Source organism: Penicillium psychrosexuale, assembly GCF_028828465.1.
Source record: "Penicillium psychrosexuale strain IBT 29551 chromosome Unknown utg000004l, whole genome shotgun sequence".
Classification (NCBI taxonomy): Eukaryota; Fungi; Ascomycota; class Eurotiomycetes; order Eurotiales; family Aspergillaceae; genus Penicillium; species Penicillium psychrosexuale.
In genome coordinates this window covers 4,647,444-4,672,818 of record NW_026643189.1, presented here as the reverse complement: position 1 = coordinate 4,672,818, position 25,375 = coordinate 4,647,444, and the positions used below count along the sequence as shown (strand labels likewise).

Sequence of the window (25,375 nt, the reverse complement as noted above, 5' to 3'; positions counted from 1 at the left end):
TTCGTACTCCATAGGCTATTGCTTTTACTCTTCTGGGACCAATTCGATTCCAGCGCGCTTCATTGTATAGCCGAGCATTGGAAATTGAACGGCTATAGCTTTTTTATAGCAAAAATAGTCCTATTCTCAAGGAAACCAATGTGTTACTCTTGTTAAGATACTAGTCACTACTGCAAGTCTACTCCGTATATGCATTGCAATATACCTTCCAGCCCTCCCGAGAGCCGGATACATGGAAATTTCCAATGCTTTCTGGATTGTTTTGAGGGTTAATAGAACCTGTTCATAGAAGATATGCAAAAAGTACTCCTACAAGACATAACATGAATAGATTCGCTGGACGGCTAAACATGGAACGTGCACGTGCCAATGGAAAATTCACCGCCCATGTCACCGCCCGAGCTTTTTAGTTGGCAGCTGATAGTTATCGGTTTGAATTGCGCCTTGATCAACCTCACTTTCTTGCAGGTGATACAACTAGCTTGCATCATGTACAATCCTTACCAAGGTGAGTGCTATCTTCTCTTTGACCCTGGAAAAGGTATTGATGCTTCGGAAAAACTAAAACTAACTCTTACATAGCTCCGGGTCTTTATGGACGCGCGCCTGACTACGGTGCCTATGGTGCGCCTCCGGGCATGGGTGAGTTCCCTCCTTTCGCGCATTAATGTTATTTACAATATATACTGACCAGTTTTAGCCCCTCCTCCAGGAATGGCTGCTCCAGGCACTGCTGCCCCCCTCGGCATGCAGCAAGCAAATATTCAGCCTGGTCGTCCAGGAAGCTTCCCGCCCAACTTCCAACCGCCTATGAATATGCCAAACATCAATTTCTCTGCGCCGGTGATTCGCTTGGGTACTTCGGGCCCGAACAAGCCTGCAGCTCAAGAGAGTGGTCGCGAACGGGGACCCGATGCTCCTGGGCGCCGCGGTGGTCTGGGGTCAATGGGAATGGATACCCAGCGCCATCATGGTCGCGAGACCATGATGCAGCTCCAGCCACCTACGCGCGACGAGGTCATGCGCACCATTTTTATCGGCGGGATTACAGAGGGCGCAGGTGGTGATGATGGCATTGAGCGCATTCTACGATCTACTGGTATCTTGCGTCGCTGGATTCGCGCGACAGATGCTGATGACAAACCTTGCCGGTTTGGCTTTGCCGAGTATGATGACCCGGAGAGTCTTGAGATCGCGGTTGAGACCTTGAAAGACGTGGAAGTGCCGGTCAAGATACAGGTACCCCTCGCCGAAGGCGATGAGGAACAAAAAGTCGAAAAGAGCAGGCTTCTAGTGCGTTAAAATTCACTCCCTTATCCGCAAATCCGACTTCTAACTTTCCTACTAGGTCGTCGTCGACGAAGGTACCCTCACCTACCTGGAGCAATTCGAGTCTAGCCGAGCCGAACAAGACCCCGAGGAACGCCAGGCACGTTTCACCGCTGCGCGCAACAATCTGAACAAAGTCTTGACGAGCCTCTTCCATCCCACAGCCCCGCTGACAAAGGAGGAGATATCGGCTCTTGATCGGGAAGGCGACACGGAAATGAAGGACGCCGAGCCTGCAAAGGATGGGGAAGTGGTCACTATTCCCATTACAATCGAAGATGAGCTGGCCGACATCCCCCCGGAAATGCGCGCCAATGTGGCCAAGGAGATCTCGGCTTTCCGTGAACGAAGCACCCGCCGCGACATCGAGCGTATGAAGCGCGAGGAAGAGATCGAGTCAATGGAGCGTGCACGCAATTCTGGCTCTCGGATCAATCGACTTGTTTCGCCCCCGGCATCCGCTCCTAGTGGCCCTGCGGCCGGTATCAACGGTATTCCCTTGGGCCCTCGGGATCGCAACGTGCTGAACGCACCTTCTGGTCCGAAGGCATTCGGTGTGCAGATCCCCAAGGATTATCAGAAGGGAGTTGCTTTTGTCAATGCTGATGCCCTCAACGGTGACGACAATTCGGATGCTAGCGACGAGGAAATTGAACGCCGCCGACAGGATCGGGTCAAGGCTGAGCAAGAGAAGGAATTCTCAGACCTAGAGCGCCGCTGGCTTGGCCGTGAGCGCAGCCGAACCGCAGCCCTGGAGCGAGAGAAGAAGCGTGAAGATGAGGAAGACGGAAAGTTGCAAGCTGCGCACGATGAGATGGAAGCACGACTTAACGCCTGGAACGATGATGTCGAGGACACCCGGAAGGCAGTCGATTACTACGCAGATCGCGGTACCTGGCTCCGGACCCGTGCAGCCTTCCGTTCTCGCGAGGCCCATGTTGACGATGCCGATCGCGCCGCTGAGGATCGCGAACGTGTGCAATCCGCCAAGCAGCAGGAGCAGGCTCGCGGCATGGCCGACGACTTCCTCGCTCGCCAGGCCAAGGAGCTCGAGACACGTCCCCAGGAGGCACCGCGCGAACCCCAACGCTTCAAGCTCTCTCTTGGAGCTGCCGCGCAGAAGGCCCAGGCCGCAACCAGCCGGCGCGCAGTGGCCGATGTGGAAGGTCTGCTGGAGGACGAGGAAGAGCCTGAGACAACAACCCGTCGGCCACTCATTCCGATCAAATTCGACTCGGCGGCCGAAGCTGCAGGTCTCACTGACGAGGAACGTGCTCAGGCAGCCCGTCAACTCGCCGCAGAGATTCCGGCCGAGAAGGAAGGCCTGTGGAACTGGGCAATCAAGTGGGAATTTGTGGACGATGCTATCATCACCGACCAGCTCAAGCCTTTCGTTGAGAAGAAGATCGTCGAATATCTTGGTGTACAGGAGCAGATGCTTGTAGATGTGGTGGAGGAACATGTGCGAAAGCATGGATCGCCCCAGGAGTTGGTGGAGCAGCTGGCAGAAGTGAGTATTAACCCCTTGTTCTTCTTTTTGACACAATTTACTGACCTCAATCCTCTACCTATAGGCATTGGACGAAGAGGCCGAAGTCCTCGTTCGCAAGCTTTGGCGCATGATCATTTTCTGTTCCGAGAGCGAGAAACGAGGCCTGTCCTTGTAGGTTGCACATGAACGACAGGTGTGCCTGATATCTCCAGGCTTCACTGAAATACGAAATACAACATGTACACAAAGGAATAGCTAGTGGTTGCATGTACAATGCCAAATCTTTTGAAATCTCATACTCTAGGGGTTTCCAACAGGATCTGGTCTAGTCTGCATGTAGACAAGCTCCCACGTAGCTTGGGGTAAGTCACGGAGCAGCTCCGAGTATATATCTAGCCTGTGATTGGTGGAATAACATATTTTCCCGGCATTTACAATTTTCCACCAATGAGATAGGCTCTGCGGCAAATGACTGTAGAGGAGGGAGGGGTGCGGGATAAACTGGAGATGGCGCGGGGGAAGATGGTTGCTGTATATACGGAGTAGGATCTCTATGGGATTTTGAAATCTCTTCTCGGTGATATTCCTCGTCTCTTACTCTTCCTTGCGCATCTTTGAGTTGCCAAAAAAGGGTAGAACCGACTCTCGACTCTATACCCCGGATATATACACCCCGCATTTCAGGATTAACCACTGTGTTTCTCTAACACTGACCTGCGCCAGCAATATTTCGAGCCATTGAAAAAAGTAAAGCCTATTTCTACTATTACAAGTAATAGCTATTCGCAATGGTTAAAATCACTGGCTTCACCACGCGGGACGTGAGGTTCCCGGTACGTCAATCTTGGCCCTCGGAGCAGTTCCATAGACCCAATGCACTCAATACTGACAAGCACACCATAGACCTCGCTTGATAAGACCGGGTCAGATGCTATGAACGCAGCAGGCGACTACTCTTCCGCCTACTGCATCATCACCACAGACTCAGAACACTCCGGGCATGGCATGGTACGTCGCACCATATCACCAACTCACAGCAATCCAATTAACCTAACACCCACAGACCTTCACAATCGGCCGCGGGAACGAAATTGTCTGCGCAGCAATCTCCCTGCTCGCCCCAATGATCGTTGGCAAAGATCTAGACGAGTTGACCGCAGACTGGGGCAAGACCTGGCGGTACCTCGTCTCCGACAGCCAGCTGCGCTGGATCGGCCCCGAAAAGGGCGTGATTCACCTCGCTCTCGGCGCTGTTGTCAATGCACTCTGGGATCTGTGGGCCAAAACCCTCGGTAAGCCCGTTTGGCGTATTGTTGCGGACATGACGCCTGAGGAGTTCGTGCGTTGCATTGATTTCCGCTATATCACTGATGCCATCACACCTGAAGAGGCTATCAGTCTGCTCAAGGAGGTTGAGTCTGGGAAGCAGGAGCGTATCAAGGAGGCCGAGGCTAGCAAGGCTGTCCCTGCTTACACTACCAGTGCCGGGTGGTTGGGATACAGCAAGGATAAGCTGAAGGTGTTGTTAGATCAGAGTGTTGAGCAGGGATACAAGCATTTCAAGCTCAAGGTAGGGGCCGATTTGGAAGATGACAAGACGCGCTTGCGTATTGCACGGGAGGCTATTGGGTATGACAAGGGCAATATTTTGATGGTTGATGCTAACCAGGTACGTTATCCCCATTGCTTCCGTTTCACTTTCGAGTCAGACTGACACTAGGCAAATGAATAGGTCTGGTCCGTCCCAGAGGCAATCACCTGGATGCAAGAACTTGCAGAGTTCAAGCCCTGGTTCATCGAAGAACCCACCTCCCCCGATGACATTCTCGGCCACGCCGCCATCCGCAAGGCCCTATCCAACACCCCCTATGGCCCCGTAGGCGTCGCCACAGGCGAGATGTGCCAGAACCGCGTGATCTTCAAGCAGCTGCTGCAAGCCAATGCCTTGACTGTCCTGCAACCCGACGCCTGCCGTGTCGGTGGTGTGAACGAGGTTCTAGCTATTCTCCTGCTGGCACGCAAGTTCGGCGTGCCTATCGTGCCGCACTCGGGTGGTGTCGGTCTTCCAGAATACACACAGCACCTGAGCACTATCGACTATGTTGTCGTTACCGGGAAGAAGAGTGTTCTCGAGTATGTGGATCATCTCCATGAGCACTTCGTCCACCCATCTAGCGTTAAGGATGGTTACTATGCCACCCCGTTGGAGCCTGGGTACAGTGTTGAGATGAAGGCTGAGAGTATGGATGCTTTTGAGTACCCTGGTCAGGAAGGGAAGAGTTGGTGGAGATCGGAGGAGGCTAAGAGCATTATTTATGGGCCCAGAGTTGTATAGATTTGGTGATGGCTTTAGTGCTGTTGCTCTAGACGATCATGTGTTTATGTGTATCATGTTAATAGCTTTCAAAAATATAGTACATACTCACTCGGTTCGGATTGGCTGTGGATATATATAGAGGGCTGGCTCCCTAGAAATGTTCTAGGGCGAGACTTGAATATGAAGCTTGCGCAACTTGGTCAACAGATAGGGATCCCCAGGATCAATTCGACTTTTTTTAGGTAAATGTGGGTTGACTAGCGCATTGAAGTTAGAATCCCATGAAACTATAATACATTTATTTTACAGGTCATCATAAGTGCCTGGGTGAAGGGCCAGTGGCTCGGTTTTAGAAAATACAAGGGAAGCGCCTTGTCCAAACTGGTACTGACCAGCCTGGAGCAAACGCCAAGAACAAAAGTTCAGAGGCTGTGAAGGCGTAGAACCTATGTAGTGCGGGGATGAGGGTATAATGAGAAATTAGCATCATCGCTAGATCAGCGCCACTGAATACCGAAAAGTTTCAAGGCGCCAGCCACATTAGGCTTCTCTGAGGCTTGCTCGAGGATGATACGGGAGTGCCCTTTCACATCCAACGCGAGAAGCTGGTATTCGAACTTGCTCTTATCCAAAGGTTTCATCATGTGCACGATGACCACGCCGGAGTTGAGAGGACCCTCGACCTGAAATCACGGTTAGTACACTCATCTGAGTTGACCGGAAAGGGTATCATACATGGAAATGCATGCGAAGGTGCTCACGACCCAATCGATCCTTTTCAGCTGATGATCTAGTCAATTGTCAGCATTTCGGCTCTATCGCATTATGCACAAACCCTAGAACCTACGCGAGAGGCTTGTTCCGTGCCCACCGGCTCGTGGTCTCCTCGCCATATGCCTTGATCTCTCTTCGGTCACCGAGCAATTTTATACACTCGGGGTCATCTTTAATGCGCGCTACCGCTGTTTCAAATTGCGCCGTCTTGCTGTTTGGCGACAAAACCTCGAGATAGAAGAGTGTGAAGACTCCGCCCTAACCAGATCATAGAGTTAGCAACTATTCGCCGAAGCCTCGTGAATGAATGTAATTCATACCGTCAGTACTGCTCCAGCCAACACGATAACGAAGTTGAAGGATTGCTGTGTTGCCCGCGCAACCTTCTCTCCTCGACTCAAATCACCCCACTGAACTCTCCCATCGTCGGACAAGATTGTAATGCTTTTTTTCCTTGATGAAGTAGTTTGAGGCCCGCTACCTATGTTGCTCTGCGTGGCGTAGAGCCGGGCGATCTGTGTCTGTATGCGGGGAGAGGGGCGGAGGACAAGATATGCCGGCGATAGTCCGGGAAGAGCGCGCAGTTGAAGAGAATTCATTGTGAAGGTCAAAACCGAGCGTCTTGGAACAAGTTGGAGTATCTGAGTCGAATACCGGACTCGACCGTCTTCCAACCCCGAAAGGTTCCAGGTTGCTATCGATCTTCATAATCGGCAGCACGTGCTTACAATACGGTATTACAATACGGCCTATTGCAACGAAGTTCCCAGCCAAATGAGAGGCGTCGTATCGCGATTACACCAGGCACAGGTCGAGAGAGTCCACGTTCGCCGTTCCCGACGGACGCTTTGCTCTTTGCCTTACCTGCTCACATTCTCGCGCAAACCCCCTTTTTCTTTTCTCTTTCTCTTTCCCATTGATCTCCCCTCGGTACAATCATGAGTGCCACAAAGGCGCAGTCTCAAAAAATCTTTGAGAAGGCCAAGTTGAAGCCCGCGAACAAGGTGCGCACACCCCCACCCCGTACTGTATGATTGTGGCACTCGATTCTGATGTTTTTGCTTTTCAGGTATGCTTCGACTGCGGCTCTAAGAACCCGACATGGTCTTCGGTTCCATTCGGTATCTACTTATGCCTTGATTGTTCGGCTCACCACCGTAATCTCGGTGTGCACATCTCCTTTGTCCGATCAACAAACCTCGACCGTACGTACCCTGCCGCACAATTTCTACACATGCCAAGTATGCCGGTGGCTCAACGCTAACATTTCGGTAGAGTGGCAATGGGAGCAACTACGGGTGATGAAGGTCGGTGGAAATGAATCTGCGACCAAGTATTTCCAATCGCACGGGGGTTCCGCTGCGCTGGCGAGCAAGGACACCAAGGTCAAATACACGTGCAATGCGGCTGTCAAGTATAAGGAGGAACTCAAAAGGCGCGCTGCGCTAGATGCGCAACAGTCAGTGGATCTACACTCGGAACTGGCACGACTACGTGCTAACTAGTGTTACTGCTATATTTAGGTACCCCGGCGAAGTCATCATCACAGATCTCCCCGCCGGCACCCCCTCAGATGACTCGAACACCCCTGCTGGTGACGGCGACGATGATTTCTTTTCCTCCTGGGACAAGCCCTCGATCAAGCGTCCGAGTAACCCCCCTTCGCGCACCAGTACGCCCCCCGTCGTCAGCCGCAACGGATCCCCTTTCCTGAACGCGGGTGCAAACGGAAACGGATCCCGCTCGAAATCTCCCTTGTCTGCTTCGGAGGAAAAGAGCGCTTCTCCCGCGCCGGCTGCTATCCGGCACACCAGTGTTAGTCGGAAGACCTCTACAGCTAGCTCTGCAAAGAAGAGTAGTGTCCTCGGTGCCAAGAAGGCACCCAAGCTCGGAGCTAAGAAAATTGCTGCCGCGGATATTATTGATTTCGACGAGGCAGAGCGCAAGGCTAAGGAAGAGGCTGAGCGTATTGAAAAGCTTGGCTACGACCCCGAGGCTGAGCAGGCAGAAGACGAGGCCAAGAAGGCTGCAACTGCTGCCGCCGCTGTTCCGATCGCCTCTCCTGTTCCAATCAACCCTGCTGGCATGTCCAATGAGCGAAACTCCGGTGATGTGGGGCGACTAGGCATGGGTGTGAGCCGACTTGGCTTTGGCCAAGTGTCAAAGCCCGTTGCGCCCAAGAAGCCAACATTTGGTTCTATTGGCCCTGCTAAGCCCAATCCCGCTGATGGTAAATTTCCTTTCCCTCGTTGATCGTACATCACATGAAAGATAAGCTGACACTCGACACAGAAGCGGAACTCAGCCAGACCAAAACTCGATTTGGCACTCAGAAGGGTATCTCGTCCGATGAATTCTTCGGACGGGAGCGATTCGATCCCGCCGCCCAGTCAGAGGCCAAGGAACGTCTCCGCCAATTCGATAGCGCTACATCCATTTCCAGCAACTCCTACTTCGGCCGGCCCGAGGATGAGGTCAATTCGCTTGACGATGGCTATGGTGATATGGAGGTTGCTGCTAAAGATTTCATCCGCCGCTTTGGTATCACGGCTGGAGATGATCTTGAGAACCTGTCGCATCTTGTTGGCGAAGGTGCAACTAAGCTACAAGGTGAGCAAGTCTCTGTTTGGACATGTAACCACATTTTGCTGACTGAATATCGCCAGGTGCTATCCGCAGCTATCTGAACAACTAGGCTAGTTGCCTATCACCGGATATTACGCCTTTTATCACTCCAAGTACCTTAGCAAGCAACATTGTTCCCTACCCCCGGTTCCGTCATCTTCCTACGCGACGTATATTGTGTCTCCCCTGCCCATCTCGCCCTTTGACAATATTTCTTTACTTGGAAAACCATTGCGATCAGCAGTCGGCCAAAAACTTGGGTTTCATATCATTCTGGTTTGCGATCTGGCGATTATTTTGTCTTCTCCCTTGCTTTTTCGCATTCCTACACAGCAACATGGAATGATCGAAGGGACCCTTTATTTTATTTTGCTCATTTCGTTGATATGGTTTAGGATAATCGAGAAATTCATGATTTGATATTATTGATAGACAAGAATTTTTGACAAAAAGTCCCGCACCGCCCATAACTCCATGATGAATGAAGATAACACAGTAAGTAGTACATCATAGTACAAGTCACATCCAAGTGTTGAATACAAAAAAGGCCCTATATATAAAACAGCCGGGCAAGGCTATATATGTAAGTGACGTAGCAAGTACGGTCTCAATCAACGCGATAAATCGCATCAGCAACTTTCGCCACCTGCCACATCTCATGGACATCATGAACACGAACAATGTCCGCACCACCAGCCACACTAGCAGAGACAGTAGCAGCGGTACCCCAAACCCGCTCCCGCGGCGTCTTGACCCCAGTAAGATGACCAATGAACCTCTTCCGACTAGGCCCCATCAACCAAGGGAAGCACTCAAGCCCCGGCATCGCGCGCAGCCTAGGCAAGTCCCGCAAGATCTCCAGATCATGCTCCTGGATCTTCGCAAAGCCAAGACCCGGATCGAGGATGATGCGCCAGCGCCGGATCCCCGCGTCTTCAGCAGCCGCAATGCGCGCGCCCAGCTCAGCAGCCACTTCCGGGATAACGCCGGTCGGGTACTCGTGCAGGGTGGTCATCGTCTGCGGTGTACCGCGCATGTGCATCAGGATCACGGACTTGCCGGTCCGCGCTACTGTCGGCAGCATTTCTGGGTCGAGGAGGCCGGCTGAGATGTCGTTGATGATGTCTGCGCCGGCGGCGCAGGCGGCTTCTGCTACGCTGGCGCGGTAGGTGTCGATGCTGATGGCGATGTTGGCGGCTTCTGGGATGGCGGTGCGGATGTGCTGGATTGCTGGCACTACGCGGGCGATCTCCTCGGCGGCGCCGACTGGCTTTGAGCCTGGGCGGGTGCTCTCGCCGCCGATGTCGATGATTGTTGCGCCGGAGGCGATGAAGTTGCGTACTGTTTCTGTTATGTAGGTTAGGTCGGTTGGGGAGTGCTTGCCGCCGTCGGAGAAGGAGTCTGGCGTGAGGTTGAGGATTGCCATGACGTGGGTGCTGCGCTTGGGATCTGTGGCGCGCAGGGATGGAAATAGTGGTGAGATTGGGGTTGTTGACATTGGTGTTGGATCTGGCGGGGAGAGAGCCTTCAGATGGGTGCTGTATGTTTGCGTGTCCTTTCCTGGTAGTGGAGGGTATTCATTTGGGATTAATCTAAATTCAGATGGTTAGTTTTGCTGATTGGGTGTCTGTATAGCATATATAGAGCCATTGGGGGCGTACTGGCTAAGAGGTCGCAATACAAAGTCTCGCTCAAGCATCAGATTGTGTGGGATGTTGAGACGCTCGTGACAGACGGTCTCCTCGTCATATAGTAGGATATCCAAATCAATAGAGCGTGGACCTTTGTCGATGAGCTTCTTTCTGCCCATCGCAATCTCAATGGATTGAACGGTGTCCAAAAGATCCAAGGGCGCAAGGGTTGTTTCCACCTGATAGGAATTAACAATTGGCTCTCAATTTGGACATTACTTTCGCTAACGTACCTCGCATACACCATTGATGAAGGTATCTTGATCAAGCACATACATCGGTGCGGTTTCGAACAATGAACTTGTCCTTTTCACTTTGATACCGACTCGTTCCATTTCAAGACAAGCCTGCTCAATCATTTCTACTCGGTCTCCGACATTGCTTCCCAGGGCAATAAAAGCCCGGTGGATGTCTGGACTAGGAAACTTCAAATTCATCCTGGAGTCAACTGCTTGCGCAGTGGATAAATTCTTCACAGGCGGGGTCAAATGCAACGACGCTATTGAACGTCGTGATAGACCATTTCTAGTGAGAAGTCCCGATGCCGATTGGGCTGTATATATCGATTGGGATTGATAAGTTGACCCTATTGAATATTAGTGTTGCAATAAAGTAGAGACATGGCAAATAAAAAAATTTGCGGGGACAGGCATATTTCCCCATTGGGACGATACGCCGATAAGCGTGCGAGGGGCTTTTAAGAAGTAGCTAGCCACATACCCAGGCTCTGCGGTGAGGGTTTTCTGTTACTATAAGATGTCGTCAGATTCGCCACTGTTAATTGGTTACTTGGGGCTTTACCCTGTATGCAACGGTCGTTGACCACTCCTGGCCGGACCTGCAGCCAATGGCGAAAATTTTAGCGACCTCCCAATTTCTCGTGTATGAGGAAGAAGAGATGCCAATGGAGGGGCTCTCTGGATTACCCTGGCATTCATGCTGATATGAAAAGAAACGTAAGAATACAAATAATGTAGACGAGGGCTTCGAGTCAATTCTGGTAAGTTTCACGTGGTTCGCCTTCTTCTTGGCGTTGACGCCGTGACGCTTTGACGTCTGGATGCCTTGGTGCCTTAATATCTATACAATATTTCTGATTCTCCGAAGTAGATAGCTAGCTAGCTGGCTTTGATGGTATATATACTGCGAATTATGCTCAGTCCTCACCGTGAAAATCACCCCCGGAGATTAATTCATCTTAATCAGAATATCTAGTTTAAGTCCATCCTCCTTGATGATATCTGCCGCCTTCTCAGCAACCGCATACACAGTCGCCTGGATATTACCTCTCGGCTCCAAGGGGAAGATACTGGCATCGACAACGCGGATATTAGCCGAGCCGTACACTTTCAGGTGAGAATCCACAACACCGCCATCTTCTTGTGGCATCATCGCACAGGTACCGCTGACATGGAACATAGACAAGACGAGCTCTGTGCACAGCTCCTTTGCTTTCTCAAGGTCCGTCAGAGGCTCGGGTGTGTGGAGGCGTTCGCCACCTTTCTTCAGTAGCGATGTCATCGGCTCCGTCTCAGCAATCTTATCCATCCACATACTATGCCGAGCATGCAACTCCAGATCAACCGGGTGACGGAGAGTTCCATGGTCAATGAGAGGAGCAGCCTTGGGATCAGAAGATTGGATATGGACGGATCCTCGTGATAGAGGGTAGCTAAGCAGAGAAACAAGACTGATAAAGAAACCCGGGTGCCCGAGACCGAAAACACGTTTGGGGTATTCCCCTTCCCGGGGCAAAAGCTGGAATGGCGCTAGAACAAATTGAGCATTAGCCTCGTCAGGATTCTGGAGTATGGTGCGCAATGCTTCATATTGCTTCTTGTGTGTCCGCGAGATGTCGGGACTATCTATCGAAGCTTGCAGCTTCTGGAGTAATTGAGTCCGCTCGTCTTCGGGGGTGTCTACAAGCGGCATGAATGCAGAGACCAGGGGCACCATGCCAAGGGGTCCAGAGCCATCCTTCTGATAAGCGGCCATGGCAGCACCTGCAACGGCAGGGTCCCGAGCCATGTCACCCGACGGCATACCGTCTGCGACTTCATATCCGAACGAGACAATACCGTGGTCTTGCAGGTTCTCGCCAACACCGGGGTTGTTGATTATTGTCGGGATCCCGTAGGACTGGAGCAGGCTTTCATCTCCAACACCAGATAGCTCGAGAATTTGAGAGGATTGGGTTGTTCCGGCGGCAAGAATGACTTCTTTCGCGACTGACACGGTGTACACACTCGAGTCCTTGCTAAACAGGACACCAGTAGCAACGGCATCACCACCGTTGCTCCTCTTCTCTATGATAATCTTTTCAACCCAGGCTCCAGTTACAACGCGGAGATTCGACCGAGCTTGCACCTCCGGCCCCAGATATGCAGCTGCAGAATGACTTCTGGTGCGTGTAACGGGATCCACAGAACCGGGATTCACGAAGGGACCTGTACCGGCGCCATTGATCGGGTCATCGTCCTGCGGGTATCCAAGATTTTTGAAGGTTTCCATCCATGCCGCATGGTACGGCATGTACTGATCTCCAAATGAGACTTGAACAGGACCCGTGCTACCTTGATCCTGCTGGTCATATTTCATCCCCTTGAAGAACTCACGGTTATCATCCGACGGGGGTGCGGCCGTGTGAAACTTGCGAATATATGGGGCTAGTCCATCCCATCCCCAGCCGGGGTTGCCCAATGTTTCCCAGGCATTCAATCCGGAACGAGAGGGATAGATGACCATTCCCATATTGATTGCCGAGGAACCTCCTAAAGTGCGACCTTTATTGGCTAAGAGCTTACGGCCATTGAGTTGTTCCTATGTTACATGGATAAGGCCAATGACAAACTTTATGGGGATTGAGTGGGTAAAAGCGTACCTGGGGACACGATCGGAAATTCCAATCAAAGTCCTCGTCTTCAAAAACTGTCATCCCTAAGCCGGGAACAATGATTCGAGGGTCATTGAGACGGTTTGTTCCGGCTTCTAGGACGAGGACGCGGATATTGGGATTTTCAGTGAGTCGGTTGGCGACCACGAGGCCAGCAGTACCTCCTCCGACAATCACAAAGTCATAAGATGCGTTCTCGAGACCTGCCGAGGACTCGGTGTCGAAAGATGCCATGGTCAGTTATGTTAATGTAAGTCATGCAAGATCTGAATGAGACGAATACACCTAGAAAGGAGATGAATTTGGGAATTGCTCTTAGGAGGGGTAGACGGATTGAGGGGTTCTCAATTGAGTAGCGTCCAACTGTTCTATCTTCATTGGATAAAATAGGTACTTCGTAGTAGTACGCGCAATACACCCAACGAAGCCCCTGAATCTCTCGAAATGTGGCCCAAGCTAACAGAATCCAGCCAATCCGGGACTATGTTGTATCGTAGTAATGGGGATGGGTCGCGCTATGCCTAACGGAAGAAGTGCAGACCGAGCTAGAGCTAGCCTGCATGTGAAACAGAGGCATTGTATTGCAATTGATGGGGATATATTTGCCAAGCCTCGGTAAGAGGACAACATCCCTGTCCTTTCGGGATACGTGCAGGGATTGAAGGCTAGGCCCAGGTAGTGCATATTTTGCTGGATTTTCTCCTCTGACCTTGTCCAGAATATAAAACTCAGATTGATACGAATGTGACACTCGACACATATGTACTCCTCTCCCATTTCGATAAGACTTTTCTTCCCCGATTTCCGGCCAAGGCTGGGTTCGGGAGGGGGCCGGTGCGGGCTCGTCTCCACTTTCCTCCCGATCGAACGGGATTGGTTCCACCGAGCCGATACGCTAGCTAAAGGCGGGTTAGCGTGTGCATTGGGTACTGCGGGACATAATATACGGCGCATCAACACTCAGTCACAATAAAAACCGCCTAGAGACATATGTTTTCTGTCCCTTGTCTGGAGGTACCCTGGGGGCTAGCGTGGGTTCGCGTAGATTGATTAGGAAAGTGGATCTTGATATTAAATATTTCTTACTCCTCCTTTTCTAAATCTTCTAACTCTCCATGCGAGTAGCGGTATCAGACTGAAAAGGAAAGTCACAATGGGAAACTATGGACTAAAGGCGGAGGACGGCAGGGAGGTCGTGATCGTGATGCTTGTCTTTGGGGTGATTTCCCTGAGTTCCACGATTCTTCGAATCGTGTCTCGGAGAATGAGAAGCATCAGCTTAGGCTTGGATGATTATTTCATGATTAGTGCGACGGTACGCTCATCAAACGGCCTTTCTAGCGTGACGTGAGACTGACGAAGCCTGCAGATTTTGGTAATGGTGTGTACTGTGGTTGTAATATTGAGTATGAAACTCGTCCCAGAATGGAACAAGAGGCAGCGCTAACGGGTATCTCACGCAGTGGTGACAAAGGGAGGCGTTGGGTTACATGCAAACACGGGAAATGTCGCCTTTACAGACATCGAATTCAATCTCAAGGTATGTGAAGCACAATAGCCCTTCCAACCGGTGGATGAAGCTCACCACAGCGCGGAGCAGATGATTATCGTCTGCCAAATTCTCTATGCAATTGGCCTCACGCTTGTCAAAACATCGATGATGATTCTCTATCACAAGCTCTTTGGTACCAAAGCCAGCATGCGGATTGCCATTTATGTCACCGGTACCATTGTGTTGGCGTGGGGACTGAGTATCATCCTCGAGTCCTTTCTTATTTGTCACCCCGTCGCCTTTAACTGGAACCCGACGCTACCTGAGGGCGGATGCGGAAATCATAATGCAGCCTTTGTGGTAGCCGGAGTACTCAACATGGTGACCGATCTCATGGTCATGTTACTTCCAATCCCATATATTTGGAGGCTCCAGCTACCCGTGGGCCGCAAGATAGGCTTATCGGTAGCATTTTCCATAGGATTGTTGTAAGTGGATCGGTGGTTGTGCTCTGATCTCGATTGCACGTTCAATGGCTAACCTTTTGAACCACAGTGTCAGCGCAATCAGTATGGTCCGCGTTGACAGTCTCATGCGCATCGATTTCAACGATCTCACATATACCCTTCCCATTCCGTTAATGTGGAGTATCATCGAACAGCAACTCGCTCTCATCGCGGCCAACCTGCCCCTTCTCCGTAGCGTGTTCTCCGCCGTGCTTCCTGGTAGTTGGCTGGGCTCATCCGCTCACAGGACTGGGACGCCATCGGGGGAGCCATGTGCGAAGAAGCGCTCGGCGCAGGAATATTCTCTCACTCGCATGGATGCTGGCACTAATCGAAGTGAGATCACGGCAGACAGCCACAAACCTGCGAATCACGATTCCCAGACGAGGTGGAGTGACGATGATGAGCAATCGGATACGGAGTTGGCTGCGAATGCGATGCCACCTGATGGGATCCAGATATGGAAGGATTTTCGGGTTGACTCGACCAGAGAGAATGGTATTTTATGATAATGATAAAATGGCCACAAACAATAGCAGTTTTGGGGCTATCAAAGCAATGATATTTTTTGCCAAAGATTATGAGGGAAAGAAAATAGATACCCATGGATACTGGGACAAGAAGAGTCGGCCGCGTTTGCGGCCTCTGTCATTGAGAACGGTATGATCCAGTTTTTAGATGTTCTTTTTATAGATATCTTCTCCCGCTTCTTAAGCTCTCTGACTTTTGTATAACCTTCGATATGGCTCCACCAGACCCTAAACAAATACCTTAATTTTTGTTATGGTCTAATCTTAAATAGTCTAAATTTTCCCCTATACTTTTGGGGGCATTATCTCTAATGTACTTTGTACATCCTCTAGTTTTCCTTTCTCATGCCCATTTCGATATCCTAAGCCCAATTAATCCTTGGAAAGGCATCCATCTACCTTTACTACTCTTTGTTCGTGCCCAGGTATCCAGCTGCCTTATTCCGGCCAAGGCTCCAGGGCTTATCTTGTGACTAAGCAGACACACCGCCCGAGGCCATGTAACTAACTAGTTATGCATAGCCGCCCTGTATGATCCAAGCTATTTGACTCTCCGTTGACTTTGCACAGACAAAACTCATTTCCTCTTCAATGTCTATACGGATTCTGTGCGCTCACACTCGCTTCCGCTCATTTACCACGCTGAATTCTCGTCGGCTTGCTTTCAACTCAACCACGAGGACGCTCACTAATTCCCACCGAATGTCGACGGGTCAGTTAGTTCTAAACACTGTCTATTCCCTTGATACGAAGCTAATTTTTGGACCAAGACTTGATGCCCGATGATCCCCTTTTTTCATACTCCTCCGGACGATTCCTCTACAATGAAAAAGCACGCATGCTTGAGCGACACATACCATTCAATGTTTCCGCACTCGAAAATGTGGTCGCGAAGCACGTTGGCCATGGGAACGTAAAGAGCATTGTCAAACATAGTGAAGGTGGCTTTAATCGCGTCCTCCTTGCCACTATGGAAGACGGCTTTAGGGCCATCGTCAAAATCCCATACTGGATATCCGTCCCAAAGACGTATGCAACCGCCAGCGAAGTCGCAACCCTTACATTTCTTCGCTCCAAGGGGTTCCCAGTACCTGAAGTCTATGGTTGGTCTTCTACGACTGAAAATGCAGTCGGTGTGGAGTACATCATCATGGAGCATGCATCAGGGATTGGTGCGGATACTCGCTGGTTTGACACGACAAAATACCAGAAAAAGGAGTTGGTAACAGGGATCGTTGACATTGAAAAAAAGCTTATGGGAATACCATTTGCTTCTGTTGGCAGTCTCTATTTCAAAAAAGATCTCCCTCCCCATTCGCAGGGCCAACTATATCAGCCAGGCACACCCGACGAGGACCGAGATGCTGAGACCTACTGTATCGGGCCCATTGCCGATTACATGTTTTGGTATGGGAAACGTGCAAATCTTGACTTGGATAGGGGACCATGTATGCTTCTGCCCAAGCAAAATGATACATAACGCCAAGCTGAATATATCATAGGGAGTGACCCACGGCAATATCTTCTTGCAATTGCCAACAAAGAAATCAAGTGGACAGAGCAATTCGGGAAGCCGCTTGAGTGCGGCTTTCCACATAACACCGTTTTTCCGGGTGTCAACTCCGACCGAGATTACTTGGTGCTCCTTAAGAAGTACATCGCAATTGCTCCTTATCTTCTTCCGAAAGACCCCCGAGATATTTTGAATCGACCTACTCTTCGCCATCCTGGTGTGTACACAAATCTTTAACCATCAGACTGATAAAAGCTAAATGCAACAACAGACCTTACTCCCAGCAATGTCTTTGTGTGCCCGGACACATTCAAGGTCACATGCATTATCGACTGGCAACATACAGTTGTCATCCCATTGCTCCTTGCTGCTGGCTATCCGAGGCTATTTGAGAACCCTTCCCCCGAGCCCCCAACAGGCTTGGTCCCGCCAAAATATCCAGACGGCTATGATACCATGAGTCCTAATGACAAGGCTCAAGTTGACGAGCTCATCCGGCGGGAATCTCTCTTCTATTTATACCGAGTTTTCAATGGAGGACTAAACAAAGTGCATCTCAAAGCTCTACAGGATCCCTTGATTCTATCACGCCAGCATCTAGTGGATTTTGCGGGCCGCCAATGGTCGGGCAATCTCATGACCTTGCGGGGAGCTTTGATGCGCATGCGTGACATATGGTCCTACGTCCCGGGGAAGGATGAGAATTTTGAGTGTCCCATTGGATTTTCAGAGCAGGAAATTGGAGAACAAACTGAGAGAGAGCCAATGTGGGACAATTTAAACATGCTTGTTGACCACTGGCGTGATGAACTAGGGGGATCTCAGAGGAAGGCTGGGTCCGGACTGACCAGTACGACTATGCCACCAAACGGAATCAGGCCCTCAAAGCAGAGTTTTCAGAAGGTGGCAGTGCAGACGAGCTTGAGAACATCAAGCGAGGCTGGCCTTTTCAGGATCATGAGGAGTTCTTTTAATGGACGTGCATCTTGATCATCGTCGTATAATGCTATTTCCGGGGTTTTTAGGCGCCTGGCGTTCAAGATAAATGCTATATGAAACAAAAAACATTCTAAATCGTCCGATAAAAAAAAACTAAAGTCCATGTTTCTGTATGGTGTGGCCTCGTGGCACCTGGCGCTAAGCTGCTGGTCCTGATTGGTGGCTGGTATATCTATAGATCATCACATGCAGGATACCTACATGTATGTATGCCTGAGCGGGAAAATCCGAAAGGTCATTATCTATCTTTAGACAGAGGTGCTCCAGGACTGTCTCCAACCCCACCTGGTAAGCGCTGTCATCAAAAAAGGCGCATTTCGTGTTTGGCACTAGCTGTTTCGATGTACTTTCACCAATCGGCCTCATGATCGATCCATCGTTCGTTACCAATGAATTCCCTCCCAAGACTCAGATCAATGCACGAAGATTCTGCATGACTCGCTGTATGTCATGAGTCCAGGTATAAAGGGGAGAGAAGTACTCTTCGAATGTGTTCCGAAGTACATTTATTCACTCACTTGAGACTCAACATATCCAGTCCCAATTCCATACTCCCGAACCCCCAAGTTCAATTTTGACAATGCGAAGCACCCTCAAGACAGTTTACACTGCTGTCAAGCTCATTTCTGGTCGCCCTGCTGATCTCAGAAAGTTCTTTTTTCCGACCGCCGGTAGAGGAAAGACTGTCTGGCCCAAGACGCCTGCAGATCTTCTTCGATATGGCGTGCGGTGGGACTATGACGGTGTTGTCACAAAGGAAGATGGAAAAGAGTACCACAAATACCAGCTGCAGCCGAATGCCGGCAAAATCCCATCCTCAATCAAGCAATGGCGTGACAAGAACGGCGGGACTCACGCTGTAATGACGACATTATATATTCCTAAGGGGGTTGAACCGGAAGCGACAATCTTTGAGGATGCAATGGCAGAAGCAATTGAGACTATTCCCTGAAGTCGGTATGTACAATCCGCTCTTTTATTCTGAAACAACAACCTCTCTGACAACAATCTACCTAGCTTAGGAGATGGAAAGCTTCAAGTCAATGACTTCAGGTGTTTCCAATGTTCTCGTTGGTTTTGAGATTTGGGGACTTTGTTTATTTTGTTCTAGTTTTGCGAAGATAAGAATGATGATGGATTTTACGTTGATTTGTGTCTAGTGTGGATATCACGATCGTGTATTTGATTTGGGACTTTCTACAAAAAAAAAAACAAAAAAATACAATAACTATAACGCCGTTTGTGGCGAACAATTATTGGCTACAAATCCTAGTTACATATGTAGTATAGTAGTCAGTCTTATCCCTCCATTCGCAGACAGACGAACTAGATGCGTCTTGATAAACTGCATAAAAAGATGGATATGGGCTTGGGTTTAGTCACATTTCAAGGAAGGGCCGTACTGCTGGCAAGAAATGTCATTTTATTTGAGAGGAATATATATTCTTCTAGGGCATGAGACAAAATGAATGATCTGCCAAGAGAAAGAATATGTGTGCATTCATGAAAGAAAGAGCAGACGGACAACTATAGAGGAAGAGAGATCTGCTGGCTAGACGCGTGATCCAAGAACACACCAGCTCCAAGCTTCTGGTTGACTCCAACCGAGGGAGAAATGTTGAAGATTAGGGCTAACGCTTCTACTGAGATCTCGACTACTCCGTAAGGCCCATTTGAATGTCAATGCTAGGGTTTGAAAAGTAATATTGGAGTTGTAAAAGATGCGCATGACCCCTCTATCGGCATCTAATCATTTCAGTATTTATCTGATTTGTTTCAACCCTTTGCTCTTTATGCACATAACCTTCCCAGATTCCTGTCCCATTTTGCATAGAATGTCTAGATTTGGAGCTTCATTCAATGTTACACGAAATATCCTTTCGGTTTGATATTCAAGAGCAATGTACATAACTAGTGACTATCGACAACAACTGTCGGTGGAGAGAACCAGACAGTCATAGTTGTGAAGAATCACGTAGCAAACTTGGAAGCTAAGACATATTTCCAATGTCTATTGGATAGCCAGCCAATTATCTCTAGCATTTGCCTTATACAGATGTCTTGTAAAGCACCAGTGGCCAGCTTCCCTGATCCAGCTGAGGTTAACAACAGAGGTACATCTAGCTACTAACGTGACATCTACCCAGAAACCTACATACATATATCCGTTTGTCTCCATAATCTCTACGAGTTACAAAGTAACAGTCCAGACGGCTTCATACGGTACCAGTTCGCTAAGTGAGCAAATATATCTGGTACTTTTGCCATAGTGACAAGTCTGATATGTAAACTCACCGCCTACATGTCACTCACTGACTTTCTATTTATACTCTCTGTGTACACACATACATACTGTAGCAATATATCAGTGGGTCTATTATGGTGTTAAGTGAAATCTACACTAGAAGTCATTTATTGAGAAAGTACTAAGCATAGAAACCATTGTTATTATCTGTCAAGGTCAAGTAATCTAATCATCTATAAAGGTCTCAAAGTGTTTTTTTCACAATTGTCTCGATGACGCGAACTTGCTAGATGGCCACCGGAGTTAGCATACATTAAGGTTGGTCTGCGGACTTAGTATCGGCTAAGGTTTAGAAGATCGATTTGCGGGAGCTTACCCAAAGCAGATGGCAATGTCACCAGTATTCATGCAGTTTTGTGAAGAGTGTTCCTGAGCCTTGCTAAGGTGCTGTAGAGATAATCGACAAGGCATTTTAATTGGCTAGAGATGGTCAAAATGGTGTGATAAAACCTTGTTATAACGAATTTTGTATGAGAGGAAAGGTGGATTAACGAAGTTCGCAATAAGGAGGAAACTTCGTTATGTTGTACTATGCAGATTAATTGGTGCACCAATATCAGTTCGTTAAAAACAGGTATTTGTTAAAAGCGGGTTCATTATAACGAGGGTTTACTATAAAAGTAAACTTCGTCAATTGAAGTATTACTTCGTGCAAGATCAAGAAGCCCTCCGAGCCCGCTTATTTGCGCGATAGATACGGGTTTAAAAGCCTGCCAAATCATAATACAATCCACAGTTTTTCTTGAGAAAGAAGTAAGCGATTTACGAGCCGCCAATGAGAAGCAGAAGCAAACGGTCGACTAGGCACATAGCCCACGAAAGGGATCATTTAGTCAGGCGGTTTATGAGCCACGTTCGGAGCCATATAAGGCTCAATTAGCGCGTCTCAACCCTCAATAACTATCGTGAGCAGGTTTTGGAGGGCTTACAGCCACGAACACGGCACCGCGAGGATGTGGAATATGTAGGGCTCTAGGGCATAGAAGTGGGACATATATAGATGAATTAATCTAATTTAATTAATTAATTAATTGTACTTTAGTTGAGATAAACGTATTCAAATCCAATCAGTTGGGTTGGGTGTGCAGGAAATACGTTAACTAGCTAAGATCGAGGGAAAAAGGGAGCTTAAACGGTCCAAGACGCCTACAACATAGATACGCATTTCGACAGCCGACTTATCATCAGTTAGTGTTGTGTTGTAAAACATCCGATTGGCGTTTCCTCATCGTCTCCTCAGTTGGCGCAATAGCTGCCAGAGCTTCTTCAGCACGCAATCACAGTCTCCGGTGACATCTTGATCTTGGCCTATCGTCAACTAGATTTTTCGGCCGATCACCGAGGCTATGTAATTAGCTAGACTCTGCTATATAAGTTCTCCAAATCCTGTTTGTTGGGTATACACAAATATGACAGTCCCCCAACAACGGCGGAAATGGTGGAAGGTGCAATGGTTTGCAGACCAGGACACTCCAGAGGAGAGACGTCTCATCACCAAACTCGACTTGCTGATTGTTCCTTACGCGTTCCTCGCATACTGGACTAAATACATTGACCAGGCAAACATAAGTGAGAAATCCTCCGACGGGATATGAAGTATAAAGTCAATTCTGACAGCAGCCAGACAATGCCTACGTCTCCGGCCTCAAAGATGACCTAGGTCTACACGGAAATGAGCTTGTACAGCTGCAAACAATGTATACTATTGGAGCAGTGGTCGGACAACTGCCCTTCATTTTCCTATTTACCAAGCTTCCAATGTCTTGGATGATTCCGTGTATGGATGTTATGTGGGGAATCTTCACGTTGTTGCAGTACCGGGCGAACTCTTATGCAGAGATGGCAGCCTATCGCTTTTTCGTCGGCTGGTTTGAAGTAAGTATAGAGAGGTCTGATTGACTAAATGAGAGTACTGACATCAGCCAGGCGGGTTTCTTCCCGGCAATGCATTACACTTTTGGTAAGCATAATCTAAACTCCTTGTCAGAGAATCCATCACTAATTGACAATAGGTTCATGGTATCGCGGCGATGAAATCGCCCGCCGCGGAGGATTCTTTTATGTCGGCCTGACCTTCGGCACATTAACAGCAAGTCTGATCCAAGCGGGCGCCTCAACTCGACTAGACGGTGTCAATGGACTCGCCGGGTGGCGATGGATGTACATTATCTGCGCAATCATCACCCTCCCAATCGCAATCCTCGGTTACTTCGTCCTCCCCGGATCGCCCGACAGGCCGAACAAATTGGTGTTGAAAGAAAAAGATGTACAGATAGCCAAAGCCCGACTGGAACGAGTGGCGCACGAAACAAAAGAGAGCAGTCTCTCTTGGCGGTCGGTTCTAAGGGTCGCCAGCAACTGGAAGTTCTGGGCTCTACTTTTACTTGATGTGCTTTTCTGGAATGGGTCTATAAATACCACTGCCGGTGGATACCAGCTGTGGCTCAAGAGTCTGGACCGATACCCTACCGGCCGCTTGAATGAGCTAGCTGCTATTTCCCCTGGCTTGGGTATCTTTTACACGCTCTTCATTTGCTTCTCGTCGGATCTATTCTTTGGACCTGCTTGGGCGATTACAGTGTCCCATATATGGAACATTATCGGACTGATCATTCTGGTTGTCTGGGACGTCTCTGAATCGACGCTATGGTTCGCGTTCCTGACTACTTACTCTGCTGTTGCCATGTCGAGCGTTCTTTACGGTTGGGTTAACAGTCAGCTTCGAGCTTCTCCGGTTGAACGCGCCCTAACTCTCATCATCATCAATACCGTCTCCCAGTCAACCACAGCATGGACTCCTCTTTTGGTTTTCAAGACCGTTGAAGCGCCGCGCTTCACCAAGGGATACTCATTCGTCCTCGGAAATGCCATCTGCTTGATTTTGCTCGCCCATGTGATCCAATTCTTTATTTCACGAGAAGAGTGAGTCAGCCCCCTAACCATCAAGTCAAGGATCTCTAATAAATTTGTTACAGGAGGCTTAAATCGAGTCGGGAGAGCATATCCGGTTCAGAAAGCGCGGATGTTTCGAGTTATCTCGAGGCCAATGTTCAAAGCGAGGGTGTACAGGGGAAAGTTGATACACAGTCATAATGCAGCACTTGATAGCATTCATAAATAGACTTTAGGTAAGCACTATAGATGTTGGAACTATACAACTTGATTAGATCACTGTCATGAAAACTCCCTGCCATTGGCGTGAAACCAGACATGATTTTCTGTATAAAAAACAGTACAGAATAAACCTAAGTCGACCGTGAAACGCATGAACAAGATATTAAACGACATCATAAGAAACTCACCGCAGAGTTCTCATTCTCATGAAAATGGAGTTGATGTACGCCTCGTTTGCAGAAGTCGATGTTGTGATTTAAGCGTCCTAATTAACATACGTAACTAAACATAGTGGTGTGCCACTGGTGTCATTCAAAAGCTGATAAGTGCCAAGAGATATTTGGCTAAAGTTCTACCTGAGGCACTAATTATATGCAAACTTTGCAAACTTTTCAGGGGACTTTTTTTCAAGGTCACGTGTACCCCATCTGTAATTTCTAAAGCCATTGATCCAACTCCGAGCTACACCTTATCTCGTGTCACCGCTGGGTTTATTGCCATTCCTAAATCCTCGACGTTTACGACTATCACGCTTTTCGCATCTGATCTCGTCCCGGTGATCCGCCTTTTCTTCCCAACTTTCCGCCCGTCCGCCTCATTCACACATCATGGATCACACGCGCGATCCCTGTCCCTGGGTTGCCCTGAGCGATTTCGGAGGTGCCTTCGCCATGGGTGCTATTGGTGGTGCCGTCTGGCACGGTGTTAAGGGATTCCGCAATAGTCCGTACGGCGAGCGCCGGATAGGTGCGCTCTCAGCAATCAAAGCGCGCGCTCCCGTCCTCGGTGGTAACTTCGGCTGCTGGGGAGGTCTCTTCAGTATTTACGACTGTTCAATTAAGGGTATCCGCAAGAAGGAAGATCCCTATAATGCAATCATTGCTGGTTTCTTTACCGGTGGCTCCCTCGCCATCCGTGGTGGTTTCAAGGCCGCCCGAAACTCCGCTATTATGTGTGCCGTCTTCCTCGCTGTCATCGAGGGTGTCGGTATTGGTTTCCAGCGCATGATGGCCGATAACACAAAGCTCGAGGTATGCGGAATCTTGTCACCTTCGAGTATGCAATTAGACGTGTCTGCTAACCATGAACATTATTAGCTTCCTCCCATGCCTCCGTCGGAGCAGAAGGCCCTCGCTTGAATACCCTCCTCTCGGTCCATATCTTCCTTCGATCGCCGTCAAAATATCCTCCTTTCTACCCCTGTCTTCATAAACATCAAGTCTCTCTTCTCAGGCGTTCGGTCGATGTCATTATAAACAACATAGCACAGAGGCTCCCGTTTGGTTCCTACTTTCCTCCTCGCTTTTAATGCCGCTTTCTACGGCTTGTGTCGAAGCATTGTACATTAAACATGGCGAATTCATTCTCATGGCTGGTTTTAAGACCGGTGCATGTCTTTTCATGACCGCGTGGCTAAACCACAAGATTCATCACATTTGTTTTCTTCTTCCTTTAGATAACTTGTGAAATAGACGACCAAAGCCGCGTATCGTACGGGCTCCTGCTAATACCTCGTGGACTGAATAGTGTCTACAGACAGCAATGCAGAGTCTATATCGGGCAGCTTTCAATCGCTACGATGTAGATCGGATGCCGACGGTATATAGCCTATGGGCCTTTCTCAACGACCCGTCTGCCTTTACCCTTAGGAAAACCTCACATAAGGTCACACCTGCCCGAGCAAACTAAGGACCTTCATTGAGACTATTACTGTGGACATACAACAAGTTTCATAGTATATCTTTTTTTTTTCTTATATATACACGCCAGCCGCCTTCCAGAGCTTGCCCCAGAC

The 25,375-nt window shown here is 49.1% G+C and overlaps 11 protein-coding genes across 11 annotated transcripts; 8 read left to right on the top strand and 3 right to left on the bottom strand.

Moving 5' to 3' along the window:
- Nucleotides 1–489: 489 nt before the first annotated feature.
- Nucleotides 490–2,996, top strand: N7518_007657 (uncharacterized protein; the record flags this gene model as incomplete). The annotated part of the gene is made up of 5 exons (XM_057188584.1): nt 490–508; nt 583–642; nt 701–1,293; nt 1,349–2,839; nt 2,904–2,996. 5 exons carry the CDS (start codon nt 490–492, stop codon nt 2,994–2,996), a joined length of 2,256 nt encoding a protein of 751 aa, XP_057040287.1.
- Nucleotides 2,997–3,609: 613 nt separating this feature from the next.
- N7518_007656 (L-fuconate dehydratase) lies at nt 3,610–5,156 on the top strand (the record flags this gene model as incomplete). Its single annotated transcript, XM_057188583.1, has 4 exons — nt 3,610–3,654; nt 3,725–3,829; nt 3,885–4,490; nt 4,554–5,156. The coding sequence occupies 4 exons, from the start codon at nt 3,610–3,612 to the stop codon at nt 5,154–5,156; spliced, it is 1,359 nt and encodes a 452-aa protein (XP_057040286.1).
- A 479-nt stretch (nt 5,157–5,635) lies between these two features.
- Nucleotides 5,636–6,511, bottom strand: tim21 (the record flags this gene model as incomplete). Its single annotated transcript, XM_057188582.1, has 4 exons — nt 5,636–5,821; nt 5,874–5,928; nt 5,986–6,170; nt 6,233–6,511. The coding sequence occupies 4 exons, from the start codon at nt 6,509–6,511 to the stop codon at nt 5,636–5,638; spliced, it is 705 nt and encodes a 234-aa protein (XP_057040285.1).
- Nucleotides 6,512–6,850: 339 nt separating this feature from the next.
- On the top strand, nt 6,851–8,607 carry N7518_007654 (ADP-ribosylation factor GTPase-activating protein; the record flags this gene model as incomplete). Its single annotated transcript, XM_057188581.1, has 6 exons — nt 6,851–6,916; nt 6,982–7,117; nt 7,188–7,371; nt 7,436–8,142; nt 8,205–8,522; nt 8,579–8,607. The coding sequence occupies 6 exons, from the start codon at nt 6,851–6,853 to the stop codon at nt 8,605–8,607; spliced, it is 1,440 nt and encodes a 479-aa protein (XP_057040284.1).
- A 537-nt stretch (nt 8,608–9,144) lies between these two features.
- N7518_007653 (folic acid synthesis protein) lies at nt 9,145–11,166 on the bottom strand (the record flags this gene model as incomplete). The annotated part of the gene is made up of 5 exons (XM_057188580.1): nt 9,145–10,129; nt 10,199–10,407; nt 10,462–10,814; nt 10,949–10,977; nt 11,030–11,166. The coding sequence occupies 5 exons, from the start codon at nt 11,164–11,166 to the stop codon at nt 9,145–9,147; spliced, it is 1,713 nt and encodes a 570-aa protein (XP_057040283.1).
- Nucleotides 11,167–11,416: 250 nt separating this feature from the next.
- On the bottom strand, nt 11,417–13,355 carry N7518_007652 (GMC family oxidoreductase; the record flags this gene model as incomplete). The annotated part of the gene is made up of 2 exons (XM_057188579.1): nt 11,417–13,048; nt 13,110–13,355. The coding sequence occupies 2 exons, from the start codon at nt 13,353–13,355 to the stop codon at nt 11,417–11,419; spliced, it is 1,878 nt and encodes a 625-aa protein (XP_057040282.1).
- A 919-nt stretch (nt 13,356–14,274) lies between these two features.
- Nucleotides 14,275–15,628, top strand: N7518_007651 (uncharacterized protein; the record flags this gene model as incomplete). Its single annotated transcript, XM_057188578.1, has 5 exons — nt 14,275–14,436; nt 14,491–14,527; nt 14,585–14,661; nt 14,722–15,101; nt 15,169–15,628. The coding sequence occupies 5 exons, from the start codon at nt 14,275–14,277 to the stop codon at nt 15,626–15,628; spliced, it is 1,116 nt and encodes a 371-aa protein (XP_057040281.1).
- Nucleotides 15,629–16,351: 723 nt separating this feature from the next.
- N7518_007650 (phosphotransferase family protein) lies at nt 16,352–18,136 on the top strand (the record flags this gene model as incomplete). The annotated part of the gene is made up of 5 exons (XM_057188577.1): nt 16,352–16,361; nt 16,420–17,097; nt 17,152–17,379; nt 17,434–17,929; nt 17,977–18,136. 5 exons carry the CDS (start codon nt 16,352–16,354, stop codon nt 18,134–18,136), a joined length of 1,572 nt encoding a protein of 523 aa, XP_057040280.1.
- A 605-nt stretch (nt 18,137–18,741) lies between these two features.
- Nucleotides 18,742–19,113, top strand: N7518_007649 (uncharacterized protein; the record flags this gene model as incomplete). Its single annotated transcript, XM_057188576.1, has 1 exon — nt 18,742–19,113. The coding sequence occupies one exon, from the start codon at nt 18,742–18,744 to the stop codon at nt 19,111–19,113; it is 372 nt and encodes a 123-aa protein (XP_057040279.1).
- A 2,762-nt stretch (nt 19,114–21,875) lies between these two features.
- Nucleotides 21,876–23,392, top strand: N7518_007648 (putative MFS transporter Seo1; the record flags this gene model as incomplete). Its single annotated transcript, XM_057188575.1, has 4 exons — nt 21,876–22,035; nt 22,091–22,341; nt 22,393–22,426; nt 22,479–23,392. The coding sequence occupies 4 exons, from the start codon at nt 21,876–21,878 to the stop codon at nt 23,390–23,392; spliced, it is 1,359 nt and encodes a 452-aa protein (XP_057040278.1).
- Nucleotides 23,393–24,188: 796 nt separating this feature from the next.
- N7518_007647 (uncharacterized protein) lies at nt 24,189–24,719 on the top strand (the record flags this gene model as incomplete). Its single annotated transcript, XM_057188574.1, has 2 exons — nt 24,189–24,611; nt 24,678–24,719. The coding sequence occupies 2 exons, from the start codon at nt 24,189–24,191 to the stop codon at nt 24,717–24,719; spliced, it is 465 nt and encodes a 154-aa protein (XP_057040277.1).
- Between the last annotated feature and the right edge of the window lie 656 nt (nt 24,720–25,375).